This window comes from Anser anser (genome assembly GCF_964211835.1).
Source record: "Anser anser genome assembly, chromosome: 21".
Lineage (NCBI taxonomy): Eukaryota > Metazoa > Chordata > Aves > Anseriformes > Anatidae > Anser > Anser anser.
In genome coordinates, this window is record NC_139742.1 from 12,985,952 (window position 1) to 13,007,596 (window position 21,645).

The following is a 21,645-nucleotide window of genomic DNA, read 5'->3' on the forward strand; positions in this document are numbered from 1 at the left end:
AGCTTGCGAGAGGCGCGGTGTCCCCCTGGGGTCGGCCTTGTCCTGAGGGCCGGTGCCTGCCCTGGAGCGCGGCCGGCTGCTCGTGCAGAAGTGTGTGGGGCTGGCCGCGCTGAGGCGCTCCCCGCGGTAGGGGCATGGCGGCAGAGGAGTCGCAGTACCTGCTGGGTTACCCGGCTGCGGACGCTTACCAGAGGTGAGCGCGGGCGCTGCGGCCCTGCCGCCTTGGCTGGCTCGGGGACAGCGCTCGCTGCAGTGGAGATCGTCCGCGGCCGGTATCGGGGCAGGGCGGGAGGGGGAGCGTGACGGATGCGAGCTCGGGGTCGGGACCTCTGTCAGGCCCGTATGGGCGTTACCGGCCCTTGTGAGAGGGGTCGCAGGCGGCGCGATCCTTTTCATCCGTCTCTTCTGCCTCAGAGTGCAAAACAGGAAGCTGTACCTGGCCACGTTTGCTGCTGTCCTAGGACCACTTAGCTTTGGCTTCGTGCTAGGCTATAGCTCACCTGTTATACCAGAGCTGAGGAAAATCAATGATCCTACATTAAGATTAGACAGCAGTCAAGCATCGTGGTTTGGGGTAAGTCTCTGTATGATAAAGTGTTACCATTATGTGATTTCGATTTAAAGTGTAGGTAAAGAAGATACTGTTTACATGAGGGGGTCTTACTCCTCGTAAGAACAAGGATAAATGTGGATCTTGTTAATGAGATTTTTTTTGTGAAATCAGTGATTGATTCAGATTTTTCCTGAATGACAGTGCTGTTGTGCTCTGATGACCCTAAATTAGCATATATTAGTAAATGCCCATGTTATTTGAACTTACTTTTGATGACAAAATATCTTGTGAGAATTCTCAGCTTTCTCAATTGAGCCTGTCAGGGGATCACAGAAAATCGACTCTTTAGTAAATTAGGTGTAATCTGTCAACATAGGGAATATTTGCTTTTTGGATACAGGTTGGACTTCAGGTTATTCAAGATAACATTATTCAGGGCTTTAAAACAGTTTGAAGGCCTGTTTGTGAATGGATGGCTTTATAGACAGATTAAAAAGGTTACTGCTGTTTTCCCTTTTTCATTGAAAGAGCTTTGTATGTGATCTGAAAATTAGTTGCTGTTCAATTGTGGTGAGTAGTGCTTCTTGGCCATGGTTTGATTAGGAATTTAGTGTTTATTTTGGTTTTCAAAACACCTGCATGTTCTTGCACAATTTTTTTTTCAGAGGCGGCTATTTACTTTAAAAGCAAACAAAAACAACAACAAAAATGTTTTTATTTATATGCATATATGTATAAATATATGCATACGTATTTTTAAACTTTTTTTTGAAGTCTGTAGTAACATTAGGAGCTGCTGCTGGAGGAATACTGGGAGGCTATCTTGTGGATAAAGTTGGGAGAAAGCTGAGTCTAATGCTGTGCTCAATACCATATGTCTCTGGATATGTAGTTATTATTTCAGCTCAGAATGTCTGGATGCTTTATTTTGGACGAATACTGACTGGCTTAGCCAGTGGAATTACTTCACTTGTTGTTCCGGTAAGTAAGGCATTATTTCTGTTGGTGAGTGGTTTGTTTGTTTCATTTGTTTTTAAAGCTTTTCTAGGAGAATGTTTGTTATTTCATAGTATTATCATAGGTGGCTTGGATGCAGTAACTAACTCTAGCCAAGGCAGTTTGTGGATTTAAAATAAACTGATTTTTATAGGATCGTATTTTGCTTATTTTTAGTCATGAAGAAAATACAAATACAAAAATTTGTGCTATTCTAATAGCACTTCTGCATTATGCATTCTTAGTACAGTGATATGATCCTTCAGATTTTTAGTCTGTCCTTACTATCTGATTGCTTCTGTTTGTTTTAATATTGTGTAGCTATATCTCTTGAAGTTGGATTTTTGTTTGTTTTTGCTATTGCCATCTGCTTCTAGTAGTCTTGTATTTCACCAAACTTCTTAGGTTTTCAAATAAACTATGCTCACTCACTCATTCTAGCGCAACACCAAGCAGTGACTACTCCTTCCATTTAACTGCTGTCTTTGGAACATTAACTTTTCACATGCATTGAGAAATATCTGTGCAGTAGGTTAATGGAAAGAATTCATTCTCTTGTTGTCTTCTTTTTTCGGTATAATTTGCCTATTGGATCTAGTGGCAGCATGATATAAGCTATCTAGAATTTCATTATTCAAGATTGTTTCCTTTCTGGTGGTTCCAGCATTTTTTGCTTTTGAAGTAAAAGGCTAACTGAAAATAAAAGGGAAAGAAGTCATGGTGAAGTACAGAATAAATGTTCAATTATCAATCCGGATAGTTATAAAAACAAACAAACAAAAGATTTCAGCAGTGGGATCTAAATTATAATCTTGTACAACTTTCTCCATTGCTAAAAGCTTGGTTATGCAATCTGTTGTGCTAATGCCTATGAAGGAACTCTGTTTTCTTTACCAACGACTGCTTGCTTTTTGTTTCCTGGAGCTGAGCTTTAAGTTCCCATTTGCAAAGGCATTCATCCACAGCCAACAGTAAAAGATCTATATGACTGCAGTGATGAGGGAGGAAAATGTTATCTGTAATACCATGGTTTTGTAGCTGTAAACTATTCCTGAGCTAAGGATTACTTATTTTTCCTCTTGAAAAACTTAAACTTGTAACTTTGGAAAAAAAACTGCATCTGTAAATGTGAGGGATTCCTCTTCTATGTTTCTATGTAGCTGTTGACTTAGGATCAGCATTTTTTTTTTTTAAAGAACTAAAAAATTCAAGTTGTTCCCAAATTTTGGAGGAGATGTGTTTGCTGTTCATGTATGTTAAGATGAGCTGTCAGTTGAGGACTTCGTGGAGAATGCCATAATACACAGTCTTTACTGTGAATGAAAAATTTTCAACCTTCATTTGCAAAGAGTTTTATGTGTGGTGTGGGCCATGTGTTCATGCAAAGACTGTCCCAGGCACCAGAGTGCTTTTCAGTGATGCATTTGTTGTTGATATGGCTAACAAAAGAAGCCCTTACTAATGCAAGTTTAGTCATCTGTGGGATGCTGATACATGAGCATTTTTCTGTTTTAGGGCCTCCCCTTTTTCCATGGTTTTTCCATAATGCTAATGTGCATTTCTGAGATGGTACTTTTCTACTCACGCCATTTTATTTAAGGCTTTTTTTTAGAGAGGGGAGTTACTAGAAAGTATATCTGTATTTCAGAAATGAATTACTTCACAAATTCATGATCCAAAATTGGATAGAAGTAAATAGATTTTTCTCCCTATGTTTTAGGTGTATATATCTGAAATATCTCATACAAAAGTCCGTGGTATGCTTGGCTCTTGTGTTCAGCTGATGGTGGTAACTGGCATACTTGGAGCCTACATTGCAGGTATTGGGATTAGGGCTCTAAAATGACAATAAAGAGTTAGTACATGTAATGAAAGAACTACACTAAGGAATCAAAACTAGCTAATGTTCACAGTTTTTTTTTTTTTTTTTTTTTTCCCCAGGAATAACACTAAAATGGCACTGGCTGGCAGTGTTGTGTTCTTTTCCACCCTGCATAATGCTTTTGTTGATGTCCTTCATGCCTGAAACACCAAGATTTCTGCTGAATCAAAACAAACATGCAGAAGCCATAGCTTCTTTACAGTTTCTGCGGGGACCATATGTGGACCATGAATGGGAATGCAGGCAGATCAAAGCTAATGTTGAGGAGGAGGTGATGAGAATCTGATTTACATTAAAAATTTTTTTGAATACTATTTCAAAGCATACAGTATAATTAAAAGGGTTTTTTACCATTGCTTGCTTAGTAGCCTTTTCTACAAACATCAGTCCAAACCTGTTCCCTCATACAAATGAAATTTAAGAATCAGTGAGATTTAGAGTCTTTTTTTCCACTTCCTTTCAGCTGCAACTATCACTGTTGCCTGCCATTGGTATGCCTGAGTAGCAGTCAAGCTCATGATCTTGGTAATTATCTGTGCTGATTGATATCTAGTTTTTCTTTATCTAGCAGTTTTGGAGAATTGTTCAACATCTCTAACACTGATTTCGTATTGTTTGTGTTATATGAAAGCATTTCCTCCTGCACCTCTCCAAACGCGTCATTTGTTGGTGGTCTCTAATTTAAAATATTGAACTTTTCATGGAATCATTACTTCATCTTTTTAACAGGGACTAAATCTCTCTGAATTTAAGAATCCTTCAATCTACAGGCCGCTTCTTATTGGTGTGGCTCTGATGTTCCTTCAGCAAGTAACAGGCATTAATGCAGTTATGTTTTATGCAGAAACTATCTTTGAAGATGCAAACTTCAAGGTAATCAGTTTGTGTTGCCAGGTTGGTAAATGTCTGTTGTTTCAGTTTAGTAGGTACTGAGTAAGTCTAAAACATGTAGCAAACTGACTTGATGCTGATCCTGCCCGCATCATAAATAACAGTTTGGGTTTTGGGTTATAGATACCCTCTTGACTGTGTTACTCTGGCATATCTGAACATGACTTTTTTTGGGGGAAGTATGTTGTGCGTGAAACTTTGCTACTGATAGAAATTCTTGTTACAGTCATCTTAATTCATAACGTTTTTTTTTAGTACAGTTACAAATCCAATGCTTCAGAGAAAGTCAAACTCTTGTGAGAAGCTGTGACTTGTTTTAAAGTTTATTAAGAGACCAGTATGTTATGTTAATTAATCTTTATGTTGGCATTTATTTTTAATTATTTATTTAGGGTTCTCCCCCCCACCCCCCAATTTCTGTGGGATAGCTTTTCTTCCTCCAGAGTCAAGAAACAAATGCATCTTTAACGCTTAATAAGTGATCCTGTTATCAGCCTGAAAAAGCAAATTCTTCTCCCTGCCTCTTACTTTATTTCAGAACAGCAGAATGGCTTCTGTTGTTGTGGGTGCCGTACAAGTATGTTTCACTGCTGTGGCTGCACTTATCATAGATAAAACTGGACGGAAAGTGCTGCTTTACATATCTGGTAAAACATACTACTGACTTCAGTTAGAAAAAGAACCATATAGAGTACCAGAAAGTCTTGTAACTGTTGGGAGAATTAAGTATTACAATTTATGTATCGTAAGTGGTTTGCTTTATAGTTTAACTATGGACTTAAACTCTTAATTCATAAGAGGAAATTGTCACATTATATGTACATAATTTGATTGTTTGACTTGGATTGGCCATAGCCAAATCACAGAATCATCTAGGTTGGAACAGACCTCCAAGATCATCTAGTCCAGCCTCTGACCTAACACTAACAAGTCCTCCACTAAACCATATCACTAAGCTCTAAATCTAAATGTCTTTTAAAGACCTCCAGGGATGGTGACTCAACCACATCCCTGGGCAGCCTATTCCAATGCCTAACAACCCTTTCAGTAAAGAAGTTCTTCCTAATAGCTAACTAAAACCTAATACTAGTGTTTATAGTTTATGGTATTTAACCTAATGTATTCTTTGGACACAATTTCTGATTATTCGTCAGAACTCATTGTAGGTGGAACCCCTTAAACCTGTGTATGGCTATCCTTTTTGTCATTTTACCAGGCCAGTTTTTACTTCGGAGTAGCTAGGTCATGAAGACACAATACATTTTCCTACCTAAGGTGTCTAAAAGTGGTAATTTCAAAGTAGCTTCTCCATAGCTGCAGCTACATTCACGGAGTGTTGTGCTGTTTAGCTACGCAAGGCCGCATGTAGTTTAAAAAAATTTAACTTTACAAATAAATGTGCCAACCCCCCCCTAAATGTTTGATATAGTTGTTGCATTGCACACTCAGTAGCAATGACTGCTTTAAGGACTTTTGTTTGACTAATGCATGGAATGATTGTCTGGTATCTTTCAGTCTTGTCTAAGCCAGTGTTTGTTTCCAAGAACACTATCTTTTTAGAAACGCTTCTGCTAGGACCAGCATATCTTGTATTTGGCTGAGCACCTGTGTTTTAGCTCTCACAAAGAAGAGTACTTAAGCAGCGATCAGTGACAACATGGTTATTGCTTACTTTTCAGGGATCATCATGGCTGTCAGTACTGCATTGTTTGGGCTTTACTTTAAAATGGTCCTTCCACATGGGAACAACTCATCAAATGCTGATCTGTGTTTCACTCTAAATTCAGTATCCCCAGGAACAGAAAACAGCCTATCCTGGCTTGCAGTAGTAAGCCTAGGGCTCTTTGTTGCTGGTGAGTGGAACAAGCTTCTAAGCAGACATTATAAGACACTCATAATTGCTGTTGAACGTGACAAATTTGTTCCATCTTGTCACATTATTGATAAATGGAGTTCTGTTTGACAGAGCTTTTTTAGTGTATGAGACAAAGTTAGGCTGGGCATTCACAACCCTGCTGATCAAGCCAGAAGTAAAGTAATTAAGCCTATGTCCTGGAAAATCAATTTATACCTCCTTCTTGTAATACTAAGTAGTAATCGCTCAGTTTGAATTACTTTGTAGTCATTAATGGAAAGAAGAGTCTTTGGTAGTATTTGAGCCATACTGAATTCTGTGACAGTACAAGGAAGCAGCAGTAAGAAACAAGGTTAATTTTTAAGTAGCTTCAGAAACTTCTCAGTAAGAAATTTTGCTTGTTAAGACTATCGTTGTAAGAAATTTGACATAGAGTGCAATAGCATATAGTGGGCCACCCTCAAGTAAGTAACTCCAGGCTTTTGCTAGAGGCAGTTTTTTGCAGAATCATCCTAGAATGTGGAGTTACTTGCCTAACTTGACCATCATTCAGTTTTCCCTTTGAAATATACTTAACTTGCATTTAATCTCTTCTGTTTGTAATTTCAGGTTTTGCCCTTGGCTGGGGTCCTGTTCCATGGCTGGTGATGTCTGAAATTTTCCCACTTAAAGCTAGGGGCATATCTAGTGGTGTCTGTGTGTTAACAAACTGGGTTATGGCGTTCTTGGTAACTAAGGAATTTCATGATTTGATAGTAAGCATCATAAATTACAATCCAGTATTTCTTTTCATAAGGAAATTTATTTAAGATGATTCTGAGAGAGCATTGGGCCAGTCTTCTCTGGTGGCCCAGACTGTAGTTGCACAGTAACAATTTATCATAATATTTTGCTGTTGTTTCCCTTCCCTCAGGCTTTAATATCCTATGGCACATTCTGGCTCTTCTCTGCCTTCTGCTGCCTCAGTGTGACTTTTACAGCCTTTTATGTACCTGAAACAAAAGGACAGACCCTGGAACAGATTGAAGCCCACTTCAGAAGATCTTAAGTCGGAGGCTGTTATTGATATGAAACCTTTATATCATGAATTATGGTGCTGTTGCTAAAACTGACTCTCACTTGGCAGATAGTTACACAACTTCCTATCAAATTGTTTTAATGAATTTTTGTAAGATGTTTTTCCCTTCTCCCCCCACTTGCAACTTGATTATCTCTGTATGTTCACTGTAGCATATCTTCCTTGTAAAAGTCTTAAACATACTCTTTCTTAAATTGCCATGTTTTTTTGTTTATTTTCCCCTACCTTGTGCAGACTGTAATGGACAAGAAAGCATGTTTAATGTATTGGCTGGTATCTTTTTTTCTAATAGGTAAATCGAGATCTAATTTTATAAATAATAATAAAAACAATTCCTTGTTCTTCTGTACCTTTTCCTGATGGCATATGGAGAAACTAGTGATAGAGCCTGGATAACGTTAATTTCAGACTGTGACTTTTCCTTTGTGTGTGTTACTACTTCAGTATCTGGGATACCTGACCAAGGAAGTAAGTCTAGATCCCAAACAGAGATGAAGGTTTGGCTTTAGTGGGTGGTAGTGTTAAGGTGGCATTACCTGTCTTAGTGCTGTCAAGTTGGCTAGAAATGCATTTAAATCACAAGATGGGTTGTAACTCTCAGCAGAATGTTTTTTGGAGTCTCCTTTTCAAAAGGAATCAATAGATCTTATAGACTGAGACAATATACCTATATATAGCCAGAAAAATGGAGGAAATCTGTCTTTTGTAGCCTTAAGTTAAGGGGTAAAGATCTGTAACTGGAGATTCCCGAAAGACTTAATGGCCCAGAAACAAAAACCAACGCTGAATTATAGCTCTTGTCAAAGATGGGTAATACTTAAGATACAAGCACCAATCTCAGCAGCTGTGACAGCACTTGAATGAATGACATGTCTGAAACACTTTGTACAGAACTACAGAAGTAGTAATCCAGCACTGTTGGCAGCCATACTACTACCTCTTTTCTTTTTAATTTCTCGACTGATGAACCAAATTTAGAGAAGCCATTAGTCCTGCAACTGTGAAAGAAAGAATCGATGTAAAGTTTATTACATATGAAGGAATAAATCTGCTCTTCCTCCTTCACAAAAACAATAAATTGCACTTAAAACAGTTCCAGCTGTGATAGGAATGTTTCTATTTGGATGCTACATCTAAAACACAAACCGTACGCACTATCACATGACATAAAAACAATGATAATACATACTTAAGACAAGTGGTATTAAAGAGGTTTTGATCACAAACTCAGCAATTTAGCAATATCAGTCATTAAATGACAAAAACAGTCTGCCAACATTCAAAGACTTTGTTAAAATTGACACTGCAGGTTGATAATACTGTCTGCATAAACCTTCCATCCAATCGGATATATATCTAGTAGAGTTATAAGTACACACACAAAAACAACTTTTTTTTTTTCCTGAAATTATAGGCTAATATGGTTTCAGTAGCAAACAGGGTGTCAGTCAGTTGCAGGTGAGCAACAACAAAGTGAAGCAGCTAGGCATTAAACAGCCTGGTGAAGTGGCTGTGCTCAACTGTAATAATGCACATACTTTCTACCCTGCATGCTAGTACAGATGTTTACTGTCTATTGGCATAAGAGCTTCCTTGTATTATTAGTATTATTTAGTTCTCTGGGTATAATTTATTTCTCCACAAATTCAGACTATGCCTAAGTATCTGAGAAAACTGCTTTAACAGAATTAGCAAGCACTGGGCAATGAACCATGACATCAAAATTGTTAATAATTGTTAATAATGACACCAGTCAGTATCACACACACACGTGTATATATATATATATACACACACACACACATATATATATAAACACACATTAAAAAAAATAAATCCAAATCCAAGGACTACGTCTCAAATGCAGACTCAGCCACAGCTCTGGGGACGCTCCTGCATCTGCAAGCACAAGCCATAAATGCAAATCAGGAAAGCCTGCAAGAGCTTGAAACTCGCTTGTCCAAATACGCCTAGAACAGCAGAGAGGAAATGGCAGGCACAGCAGCCTTGGCCATATGTAACAATGCTACACTTCCTGTGGGTGCAACCTAACCTATTACCTGCCCTACTAAGAACTGTTTAAATATATATGCAGTTGACTGGCGCAGTACTCCAAAAATATTTTAATTTTAATCTACCAATCAATTACAAATGCTTGCACATGTATAGGGACAGATACATGAATGCAGACAACAAAACTGCTACTCATTCCGAGTGACACTTCACATCCTGTCACGGACTGAAAAAAAGAAAAAAAGGCCAGAACAAATGAAAATTCCTCATTTCCCCAGTCTAGGAAACAACTGTAATCAGAAGAGGCCCCACTTGTTCCTGGCAAACCAATCAACTGGAGTTATTATTCACATGTCCATTCAATCTAGAGTCTGCATCTTTTGCCATCATGAGAGCACCCAGCCCTTCCAAAGTTGTGCTTGGGTCTTTATCTCCTCAGAATGAAACATTCCATTGCTTTCAGTTTCAAACATTTTTAAAATTTATGTGTACTCCATTGCCACTTGAGGAAAGAGTTAGAAAGAAATGACTGTTAGTCTGGAACACAGGTAGGTTTATCTCTCTTCAAAGTTCCTAAATGTCAAACTGGTACAGACCTTGGAAAGGGCTCATCAGCCTTGAGTGACATATTATGCACATGGGAAGGATTTAACTAATGTCTCAGGGCTCTCAAGTCCTACTTACACTTCAAAGCTGTGATGGTTTATCTGCATGCTGTACAAATGCAATGCAAGGATGATGAGTTGCTCAAAATTTTGCATCTCTATTCTTGAACATAATCAACATCGAATGACACCATACTGAACAAGCTGCTCCAGTTTTCATTGTTTTGAATGGAGGTGCATGGGGGCAGCTACTGGACTGGATGATCTGCAGTGATCCCTTCTAACCTCACCTAATCTGTGATTCCATGTGTTGTGTCCCATGGTGTTGAGGAGGTACATGTCCATTCTAAGTTAGCTGCCTGTTCAGTCCCACTGCTTGAACCAAGTAAATTACATTCCTATAATTTAGTCAGACTAACACACGATACTGAAGTGATGACAATCCTACTGTACAGAAGAGGTTAAAAGCCCACCTCCTCCAACACATCCATCAAGTGAAGCAGGAAACATTTCCTACAGAAACGTATCTGTAATAAGAGTTCATAACTGGCCTTCAGTTTAGCTTAGCTTGATAGCAACTGTTCAAGCTGGTAACAATTCTTCCTTAGTGGAAGGAATTTTTTTACCCTTCTGTTGAAGGTGGTAGCAAGCTTTATTCAGTATTCCTCATTATTAGAAAAAGCATCTACCCATCATAGCTGTAGTTTTAGAGATTTTCTTTTTTCTCATGCATATGATGATTAGCCAACACTAAGAACACAGGCTACTAATAGCAGTTTTAACACAAGATGTGAAAGTGGGAATGGTCGTGCTTAGGGTGGACAGGGCTGCTATTTGTGTCCAAGGCTTCTTTCTAAGCTTTAATGAGTAGACGCATGTTACAAAGAGGAAGAGAAATAACATGATTCCAAGGGGCTGTAGTAACGAACAGTATACCTGTCTATCGCAGTAGCCTTCCAATAAGCCATTTCATGTTTCCTGATCACCTGACACTGGTTTGAAGAGAGATTACAAAGATGTATGAAAAATGTGGCCTTTAGAAATGATGAACAAGAACCTATCCATCAATACCACCAGTTGGCTTTTGTTTAGATCAAGAGCCTGAATAGGATGGATCTAAGACACTACTTTAAGACAGCCAATGGCTAGAAGCTAGTTCAGAGAACAACGTCTCATCACACTAAGATGCATGTAATTCATGCCACAGTCTGACAAGACTACTCGTATACTGGCTATTTGTCCAGTTTTCCCAGCAGTTTCACATTATTGTGTGATACTTTGTCTTTTAGATACGACAAATGTGAAAAAGAACTTCACACACTTTGGTTCCTGTGGCTTGTGTCAAACAAAATTCAAGCATAACTACCATGTTCCCTGCCTTCTACCTACGCTCCAGGCTGCTCTTGTACGGTAAGTAGAGAGTAAACTACACGTATGTGAACCTAAAGCCTCAGTTACCATACCTAAGAGTCATATAAAGCAAAATAATTCTGCCTGATCCCTCCTTCACCTCTTTTTGCTAGATCCAATATTATTCCTACGTGCCTGCATGACATGCTGGTTGACCACAGAAGTAAATACTCAAGAAGTGACAGTACTGTTAAGGCACTTACTGCATACCTAAGGAATGAAGACAGGTCATTTTTTCCAGTGTTTAGATCCTGCCTGTCCTGTACGAGTAATATTATTTTAGGTCCGGTAGTTCCCAATGTGACCTGTATAACAGTTTGCATCTGACACATTAAACTATACCATAAAATTCAGACTGGAGGGGAGAGAGAAGCCAATTGATACGGGATCTAGCTTCCTCCCTCCTAAAATTATTCCAACATCCTCTTCCAGATAAAATAAATACCATGAAGCTAGTCTGATCCTTTTTTTTCTTTTTTTTGTCTAGCTTAAGCAGTCAGACTTTTGCTGTATTCCTTACAGTACTTTTGCTGCTTGTTAGTATTTGCTACATGTCATCAATGCTGCTATTACAGGCAGAACTCCACACACACACTTCATAGCAATACTTTATTGCCACTGCTGTGGTTTCGCATCCTGACTATCACCCTAGCTCAGTTATAGTCAAGCTTCCTCCATTCTTCTTGATCTCTCTACTGCTCCATCTATAAGGTCTTTCTGTGTCTTTCAGGATACCTAAATGTGTGTTTGTTCAGGTTCTTCAAACAAGTTTTCTAATCAACATATGTATACACATGTATATTCAACTACTATCAAGCTATCATTTAATCATGTTAAATCATGCTAGAATAGCAGAGGTGAACCTCTGCAATACATTTAAAATCTGATATTCTAAAAGTTCAAAGCAAACTTTCCAGTTAAAATTTTATTTTAATTAAAGCCTGAGTTTTGCAGCACACTGGTACAGTCTTCAAAAACACCCACACAACAGAAATAAAAATACTACACTGAGAAACCTGTTTATGGAAAAAGGTGATGCTTCTGCTTTCTAAAAATATCCAAGCCCAAACAGTGCTTCCCCTAAAATTGATTCAATGAGTCCACACAAGTGGTTACAACTTGCAGCAGAATAAGGACTACATGATACTTTGAGACTGACTTTTTTTTAAACAATAGCTAACCAGATAAGTAGAACAGAGTAAATGGATACTGGTTCCCCCCCCACCCGAGACATTCTCAAAAAGAATTACAAGTTCTTGCAAAGACTCTGAGGTGGCACTTCCAGGTGTTTACTAAGGTTCACCCCATACGTATTTAGGTGCAAAAATACTAAAGTACAAGTAGCCACTGGTTAATACTGCTTCTGCACTAATTAATGTTTAAAATACTGCTTCTATTCTTGATCAGCTACTCTGACTGAGAATAAGAAGTAATCCTTTCAGTTAAGGCCTTGCATATTTTCTTAGGCGGAGAAATAAAGTCATCATATACCATGAAACTTTGCAAAAAAAAAAAAAAGTTTTATAATCAGACAGACTGAAGCAAAAGGCACAAATCACCAGATGTCATGCTTGGACAGGGGAAATCATGACACATAAATGGTATTACAAAATAAATCAAGGATACAGAAATATTTCCACATAAAGAACAAGAAATACCCTAATAAAGCCCAAATCTTCATATATAAAAAGCCTGGAAGCATCACTTTTTCATGAAAAACAGCAAACCCCTTCAAAAAATTGTCTAAAATTGATTTTTGGCATAGAGGAAAGGGTTAAAAAAATCAAGCTTTAATGATTAAATACCGTCCTTTAACAAAACAAAAGATCTAATATGACTATTTCATCATAGAAAACTAGCTTCTTGGCAGTAAAACTTCAGCCCGGTCCATTTAGAAAAATATGTTTACTTGGAGCAATGAATTCTATTGTTGGTGTAAAAGCAGACAACAGTTAATTCTGATGCCAGCACAGGAATCTTTGTGTAGTCAGAAAGAAAATCAGGGCACAGGCTTCTGCCTCTCATGAGGAAATCTGCAGGTGCACTACAGAAACAGCATTCCAGTAGTGGAGAAATACACTGTATGTTTGACTTTCAATTTTATGGAAGATTTGAAAGCTTGTATTTTCTTATAAAAAGTCCTCCTACTCAAAGATTCTTAATGCCAAAACAGTTTTCAAGTTTCTCTTAAAAAAAAAATGTGTAAGGACAGGTCAGAGAAAAGAAAACAGCACGTTTGTGTTACCTGATCTTTATAGAATAACCATCACTCCTCAGTGAATAAAACACAGCTCCATCATTTCAAGGACAGACTGCGCTTGTACTGTCTGGAAAGACCTTGTCTACAAGCATTTTTTTTTTTTAAGAATGAAAAAACAAAATGAGTGATTTACATTATCAAATTCTTCTTTCTACACGGTACACACTTGTAAAACAGCTCATGACATTAGTAACGGCAATTAACTGAATGCCACTTTCACTCAGGTACTTCAAATATAAGAAGCTCAGAATAAATAATACTTTCTACTTCATTTTCAGCCTGAAGCTCTCATTGATTACCTACCTTTAGAATGCCACAAAAAGTAATGTTTCATTAACTGAGATAAGAAAACATACATACGTCAAAGATGTAAGCATCACCAAATCAGGCTAAGCAAGCCAGAACAACATGGGATCTATAAAGATTAATCACCAATACTTCCAGCCACATTTTACCACTAGAAGCAGTGTTTGTGACATTCCTACAGAGCTCACAGATCTGTAAGAAAAGGTGAAGTAAGGAACAGTCTGTTGGTCTTCACTTCAAGTCAATGATGTCCTCATCGTATAAAGAAGTCAGATGGAATGGATAGCTAGATGGTGAGCTCTCCTCTCTGTTTGCTACAGTATCAGGATCTGAACTAGTGGAAAGATGACGACTCTCAGAAAAGCTTTCAAAAGAGGTTGAGATTAATCTGCAAAGATGAAGGCAAAAGTTATTGAGAAACAATACACAGGTAAGGGCAAGCAGGGTCAGTGGCTATTTCTGCATACAATCAAGTTATCCCAAAGGAGGAGACACACCATTAAAACTGAATTTCTCTCTGTTTTACTCTGCTTCAACACCAGGCTAGCACTGAACCAGAGCCTTGATAACAACTCATATTAAAACAAAGATTACATACACCAGATTATTGCCCAAAGGTAACGTTAATGAATGCTCCCCTCCATATAATTTTCAAATAGTGAAACAAATAAAATACAGTTTTACACTGCAGCAGATTGAAAAAAAAATAATCTCAGTCTACTATATCTTGGCTAAATTCTGCTGCTACTTATCACAAATGCAGGTTATAAAACCAATGAAAAAAACAGAATGGCAGGGGGTCTGGTAAGCAGAGACAGACATATGCAATAGCGTTTATCTGCAAAATTTATTTTAGAGATAATGAGACACAAGGATATGAAGAAAACAGCAAGTGAGTCTGCACAGTGCAGATGTAGTAGGCCTAATGACCGTCTCAACTGCACCAGGTCCCCACGAAGTCCCATTTAGTCTTGCTTTGCTCATAACATATCTTTAGCAAGAGGTATAACCATTTCAGTACTGATAGTATTCAGATACTCTCATACACAGTAGGATGAAATTCACATTAGTATACAAGGGCCTCAGTCAGTCTACACCGAACTAAGATTAGAGTAGAAAGGTTGAGAAACAATTAGTTCCCAAAATACTTACAGTCTAACTTAGGTTATTTTCTAAAGCCCATATATTTACCTGTCACTACTAGTTGATCTTACCGCTCCCTGCTTGGGATCTGACTGTCTTCGAGGAGCCTTTTTTTGCTTCTGTGCACCTTCCATCTTGGGAATAGGTTCATCCAAAAGGCCTCAATAAAGGAATAAAAGTCTTAATACTCTCAAAAGGAAATAAGACATTCACAAAAACATTGTGATCTCTCTTGATGGTTTTCATTACTAACTAAACAGTTCCTAGCTGGCTTAGAATATGGTTACCTTATCATAGAATCATCATAGAATGGCTTGTGTTGGAAGGGATCTTAAAGATCATCTAACTCCAACCCCCCTGCCATAGACAGGGACACCACCCATTAGATCAGGTTGGCCAAGGCCCCATCCAGCCTTGCCTTGAACACCTCCAGGGATGGGGCATCGGCTTCTCTTGGCAACATGGTTCCAGTGCCTCACTATCCTTACAGTGAAGCACTTCCTCCTAATGTCTAGTCTAAATCTATCATCTTCTAGTTTAAGACCATTCCCCGCATCCTATCGTTATCTACCCGAGTAGAGAGTCCTTCTCCATCTTTTTTTACAAGACCCCTTTAATTATTGAAAGGTCACAGTGAGGTCCTCCCTGGAACCTTCTCTCCTCCAGGCTGAACAGCCCCAGCTCTCTCAGCCTTTCTTCACTGGAAAGGTGCTCCAGTCCTCTGAGCATCTCTGTAGCCCCCCTCTGTACTCGCACTAACAGGTACAAATCTTTCTTGCGTTGGGGGTCCAGACCTGGATGCAGTACTCCAAGTGGGGCCTCACACGGGCAGAGTAGAGGGGGGACAATCCCCTCCCTTAACCTGCTGGCCACTCCTCTGTTGATGCAGCCCAGGATTCAGTTGGCCTTCTGGCCTGCAAGCGCACACTGCTGGCTCATGTCGAGCCTTTTGTCCACCAGAACCCCCAAGTCCTTCTCTGCAGGACTGCTCTCAATGAGTGCTTCTCCTAGTCTGTCCTCATGTCTGGGATTGCCCCAACCCAGGTGCAGCACCTTGCACATGGACTTGTTGAACCTCATTAGGTTCATGTGGGCCCACTTCTCCAGCCTGTCCAGGTCCCTTTGAATGGCATCTCTTCCTTCTTTGGTATCAACTGCACCACTCAGCTTGGTGTCATCTGCAATTTTGCTAAGGGTGCACTCAATCCCATTCTCTATGTCATTGATATAGATATTAAACAGTACTGGTTCCAAGACAGACCCCCCCCCCCCCGAGGGACACCAATCGTCACTGGCCTCCACGTGGAAATAATTCAACCAGACACTATCTAGAGTATTTGCAAATAACATTTCACACTGATTTATTTGTTTCTTTGTACTAATTATTTATGAACACTGGTTGCATATCACTAATCTGACTGTGACTGTCCAAAAAATAGAAATTACGTACTTGGTAATTGATATATGTACAGAAGAACAAGGGAAGTTTACCTAGCAATTCTTTACGTGTTCTGCTTGCAATTTCTTTAATTTCCATACGAGATAAGGATAGTGAGTGAGTAACAGGAAGAGAGGTAACACCACTAGATGTTGGAGTAGTGATGACTTTGGGAGTCAAAGGTGACTTCAGAGGTCGTTCAATGCTTCGCCCAACTAGATTACTGAGAGGAATTTTGTACAGGTTTTTGCCTGAAATTTCACCTGAAATGCAGAAGGAAAAAAGAACGTTACACTTTCATACCAGTATCAGTTCTAAATACTTCCAATGAAAAGTTATACAGAAAAGTTATAAACATTATGTGGGGTGCTTTTTAACCCAAGTAACAAAGATCTTCCTTGTACTGTATCTTTCAATATAAATAGGCTAGGAGGATGAAGAAATACGACCACATTTTGCAGACAGACAATTTGGCTTACTGAGAAAAAGCATATTGACTGTCTTAAAAACTGAAATTCCAATTCCCTTCTCTTTTCCCCTTCTGTCAACAGTGCAGCAGCAGATTTAAATACATCTAAATGAACTAGATCCACATATATCTTGCATTATCTAGTTGGTGTTCCCTTGTTTCTCCACTATTTTTCCCTTGTAGATCGATTGTTCACAGATCATGTTACACCAAATTTACTGTCCATTTATTAACTTTAAATTTATTAACTCTTTTGAGACTAGAAATACTTCTTGCCCTTAGTTTGCATTAGTTTAATTAGCCATTGATAGCTTAGCTGTTCATAAATTAAAGGATTGGCATACATGAAGTCTGAAAGTTTTCCCACAATTTTATACCTCTTTTTGCCTTATAGTCTTGGCCACATTGCCAAAGACTCATTAAGCTAGTGAAGCTTAATTCTTCCCCACCTACAGAAATGATTTCTTCAAAACAGTGCTGCTATGCATTCAGAAGAGATACTATGGGGCAAAAGCTCAGCCAGGTGCTTCAGATCTGTGGATAAAAAGGTTTCCATCTTCCAGACTCTCAGCCATGAAAACAAAATCTTTTACCTGATCAATTTCATTTTACTAAAGATAATAACTGAAGCTTCAAGCTGCCTGGAAACCATGTTACCTTCTGAAGAAGAAAGAGGACATTCTGCCATTTCACAAGCCGTCGGTGTTTGAGGAGAACTCCTTGAACTCATTTCCTTAGAACTGCTATGAGACGATCCCCTTACTGCAGCAGTAGCTTTAAAATAAATATCTGACTGAAATCACAAAGAACTCATCATTAGTATAGCAAAACTTTCTTAAACATTTGCTGAATAAGAGCTCAAATGTTTGTCCACTATGTTCTATTGCCACTGTTGCTGTATTGCTGCTAAGTCAACTAGAGCTGGCCACAGAAAGGCTATCTCACTGTAAATGGGGAGAACTTCTGTGATGTTCAGAAGAGCATTTGCCCCATAAATAATCAAATACTTCAGCTCTGCATTACTGCAAGCAATAAAGGACAGTTAGATCAATTCTGATTCTCATTGTACTCACTACAAGCTAAGAGCACACAGATTAACAGTTAATGCAAATCAGAAAACATGTCAGTTTTGGTTTGGTTTGGCTTCAGCAACTCTTTATGTGAATTAGGTCCGAACACCTCACAAATAGTCAAACATGCTTTTCTTGTGTCTTACCCTTGATGCTACAAGTTGAAGCTCAGGCACAACTGCTGTGTGGACTAAGTTTCCATTCACCACTAATCGGATCTCAATGGAATCAGTAGTGAAGGCAAGGATATAAGGGAAAGCACAGACTGCAATGAAACAAAAATTATTTGGCAAGGAAGAATGATTAATGTAAATGTTTCTCAGATGCTCCCTGAAAACAATTCTTGAGTATCTGACCTACTCTGGTATCTCCCTTTCCTATGACAAGGTTTGTCTACTGTACTGATGGACATTCAGATACAACAAGCCTGAAGAAAACTTCACTCTCCATGCCTGGCAGAATGAAACTCAACGGAGAATGAAAAACAGAAAAAAGAGAAAGGAAAAAAAAAAAGTTTATCAGAGGAAAAACTTGGCCCCAAGGCTCCACTTACTAAAGATATCATATGCAGAATCTTAGCTGAAGTGGCATCATGAATGCAACACGCCTAGAGAATCACAGAATCATCTAGCTTGGAAAAAACCTTCAAGTAAATGAAATACAATCAACCTGACCTACCAAAAGTTCCATCACTAAACCATGTCCCTTGGTGCTATGTCAACACCTCCCTCAAATATCTCCAGGGATAGGGATTCCACCACTTCTCTGAGCAGTCCATTCTAATGGTTAACCACCCTCTCCATGAAGAAATTCTTATTTATAAGAATTAATTAATCCATATTTATTAAATTTTAATATATTAAATATAGATTTATGTATGTTAAATTATTTTTAAATTTATATTTGTTCTTATATATTCCTAGCACACATGCTGCAATTCCACCAATGGCCAAGTGCAAGCCTAAACAGTAATGAAAAAAAGGGTAAAAAGAGGTATGTTCTTACCAACAGCGTAAGGAACTTGATTCCAGCTAAAGTGAAAGTCATAAGCCGATGACTGGATGAGTGGAGAACCTCCATTAAAAGGACACACCTTTCTATATTGGCAAACATCTGTAACAACAAAAGGAAAAATGAAGCCTCCAATATCTTAGAGTGCAAATGACGAACACCAACATTATAGGTAGATTTTACAGAAGTGTGGATAATACACAGATAAATATCAAACACTTATGTAGAAGTCCCTCTATATCTAAACAGATCATAAGGGAAATGTGCTTCCTTTGTAAATACGTTTACAAGATAAAAATAAGAGCTACATTTTAATAACTTGTCAGATTTCACAAAGTATTATTCTGTTTCAATAATCATCAGCTCCTTACTTTGTCTATGGATAGAGGAACAGGTAAGAACATTTCTGAAAGTTATGTAAGCAGAGCTGTACCCCTCTGACTGTAAGAACTACCCTTCAAGCAGCCACATACTAGCACAGTTTGTGTTCTTTGAGGATTGTAATACACATGGGATACTACAGATACCAAGATTTCATTAATCATATAACTTGTGAATCTACTTCTTCTCTATTCTTCTCTATTTTTAGGTAAAATCCTTTTTTTTCTGTAATTGGTGTCCTTAAACTGAAACTAACTTTATATCCACAACTGTAAAAAAAGGTCTTGTTTGAAATCCAAACTTGGAACACTGTCAAATCATGTGTTTTCATACTTGTTCCATGATGATACTTTCATAATTGTAAAACTGTCACAAGACCAAAGGAGGTTTCCCTGTGACAGGGCCCTACAAATAGGGATTCAAGTTGCTGCAACCCTGTGCAACAGCCTTTAGGACCTTAGGATCAACCAAGTTTGTTAGCTCTGACTCTGTGATGAGCCTATTAGAGTAGAACTGATTCTGCACAGAAATACAGGTTTGGGAATTCATGCTACTCTGTTGCAGACTTTTTAGTTCTGAAGCAGTGCTGAGTGAACCAGAACTAGGTAGGATCTGTTAAACTACCAGAACCAATGAGGCCTCACAGAGCATAGAAAGATACACTTTAGAGACTTTTTCCCTGTGGTACCAATCTAACAGCCAATGCTAGAATACGTAGATGTATTTATCCTGTTTCCATCAACGCTCACTTTGGAAAGGCAAATAGGACACGCCATCTGAAACAGAAAGTTGTGCTTTGTCCTTCAGCATCACCTCATAAAGGATGTTTCATACTCATAACTTTGATTTTCCTGAGGACTGAAAGCAAAACTACATGTACTGCACAGAAAAGCATACGCATGTTAAATCTAAGGCCGTTTTATAAAAAGAGGTTAAGAGAATTACAACCAAAAAATGTGACAGCACAAAGAAGTGTGCAGAAGGAAAGAAAGCACAATGACAGAATGGGAAAGCACAAAGAAGAAAAGGGGTGGAATACTAAATTGTACATGTCTTGGAAACACCTAGTGTGTGACCAGGTAAAGAGTAAGATAGATCTGAAGAAATAGGACTTTTGTGAGTAAGGTGGTAATGTCTGTCCAATTACACACACTGCAATAAAACAGTACTTCCATTTCTAGTCCTTCTAATATGCACTTAAATTGAAAAAAATGTATTTTGAAATACTTTCCATTAAACACTGACATTTTAAAATACAGATCTAAACTCCAATGAAGAAAGAATTACATACTGAGATATTATCATTTCCAGTCTTCCCTAACTACTTACAGTTATAACATAACAGTAGGCCAGCTTCACCATCTTCATACACATCAATAGCTGCAACAAAATTAACCTGCAATGATAATGGGAAAGGGTAATGATCAGGCAGATGGGATACTGATGTTACTATGACCAGGTTTTGACTAAGAAGCAATCAAATCAGTTGGTGCACAATTACAGACAAAAGAAAAAAAAAATACTATTTCTCTTTTGTGATTCATTTTCAGGATGCTGATAGGATGGAAATCAATTTCTTTTGTATTCAATGCTGTATTTCAGTAATGCATATTCAATTCTGTACCTTCAGTATAAATATATACCTACAGTATAAAGTGATACAAACATACCTAACTTACTTGACAATATAAATTTTGGGAAATGGAGTTATTTCAGGATAGCTTTGAATTAACACGCTATGCTAAAAATAGCAATTCTTTCCAAAAAGTGAAATCTAAAAAGCTCCACTGAAAATCATGACTAGCAGAAAGATCGAAAGTGCCAATTATTGGATCAAAACCACTAACAGGTACATTGATTGACGTGGATGTACTTCAAGAATTACTGAATAAGCTGAATTTAGAAACTGAGAACCACTGCTGGATAAACTGTTTTTTGCATAGCATAGGCTACTTACATTCTCATACTTCAATCCTGCATTTGTCTTTTACAGTTAAATTAAAAAAAAAAAACACAAGACACCAATAAGAAGTAGTATATACATTCAGAAAATGAGACCTCCCTGATGAAATACTTAAGATTGGATTAGACAAATGTCTCCTAGACCACACTATTTGCTACTTGGGCAGGGCTGGAGATTGACTACACGAACAGCAGTTCTTTGGCTTTCCTTTGTGCAATAAAGTAGGTGTTCTCTTGATTTAGGACAAATATAGGGCAAGAACTGTTGAACAGACCTGGAAGCTTATATATATCTATACAAAACACATTTTGATCCATCCTT

At 38.2% G+C, this 21,645-nt stretch overlaps 2 protein-coding genes across 27 annotated transcripts in view; one reads left to right on the forward strand and one right to left on the reverse strand.

Moving 5' to 3' along the window:
* Window positions 1-52: 52 nt before the first annotated feature.
* On the forward strand, window positions 53-7,604 carry SLC2A8 (solute carrier family 2 member 8). 2 transcript variants are annotated; one of them, XM_083807070.1, is made up of 10 exons: window positions 53-193; window positions 415-574; window positions 1,328-1,534; window positions 3,270-3,369; window positions 3,491-3,702; window positions 4,161-4,304; window positions 4,861-4,969; window positions 6,002-6,175; window positions 6,787-6,932; window positions 7,091-7,604. In XM_083807070.1, exons 1-10 carry the CDS (start codon window positions 135-137, stop codon window positions 7,223-7,225), a joined length of 1,446 nt encoding a protein of 481 aa, XP_083663196.1. In that variant the 5' UTR covers window positions 53-134; the 3' UTR covers window positions 7,226-7,604. The 2 variants fall into 2 exon arrangements, with proteins under 2 accessions (XP_083663196.1, XP_083663197.1); XM_083807071.1 differs by lacking the exon at window positions 1,328-1,534.
* Window positions 7,605-12,782: 5,178 nt separating this feature from the next.
* The window catches only part of GARNL3 (GTPase activating Rap/RanGAP domain like 3), a 56,114-nt gene continuing 47,251 nt past the window's right edge, over window positions 12,783-21,645 (reverse strand). For all 25 annotated transcript variants that reach the window (XM_083807031.1, XM_083807050.1, XM_083807039.1 and 22 more), the window contains 7 exons: window positions 20,691-20,757; window positions 18,975-19,082; window positions 18,116-18,234; window positions 17,557-17,692; window positions 16,484-16,693; window positions 15,041-15,152; window positions 12,783-14,237 (listed from right to left, as the gene is read on the reverse strand). In XM_083807031.1, the coding sequence (XP_083663157.1) occupies window positions 14,081-14,237; window positions 15,041-15,152; window positions 16,484-16,693; window positions 17,557-17,692; window positions 18,116-18,234; window positions 18,975-19,082; window positions 20,691-20,757 (909 nt within the window). In that variant the 3' untranslated portion in view covers window positions 12,783-14,080. The remainder of the gene's footprint in view (window positions 14,238-15,040; window positions 15,153-16,483; window positions 16,694-17,556; window positions 17,693-18,115; window positions 18,235-18,974; window positions 19,083-20,690; window positions 20,758-21,645) is intronic.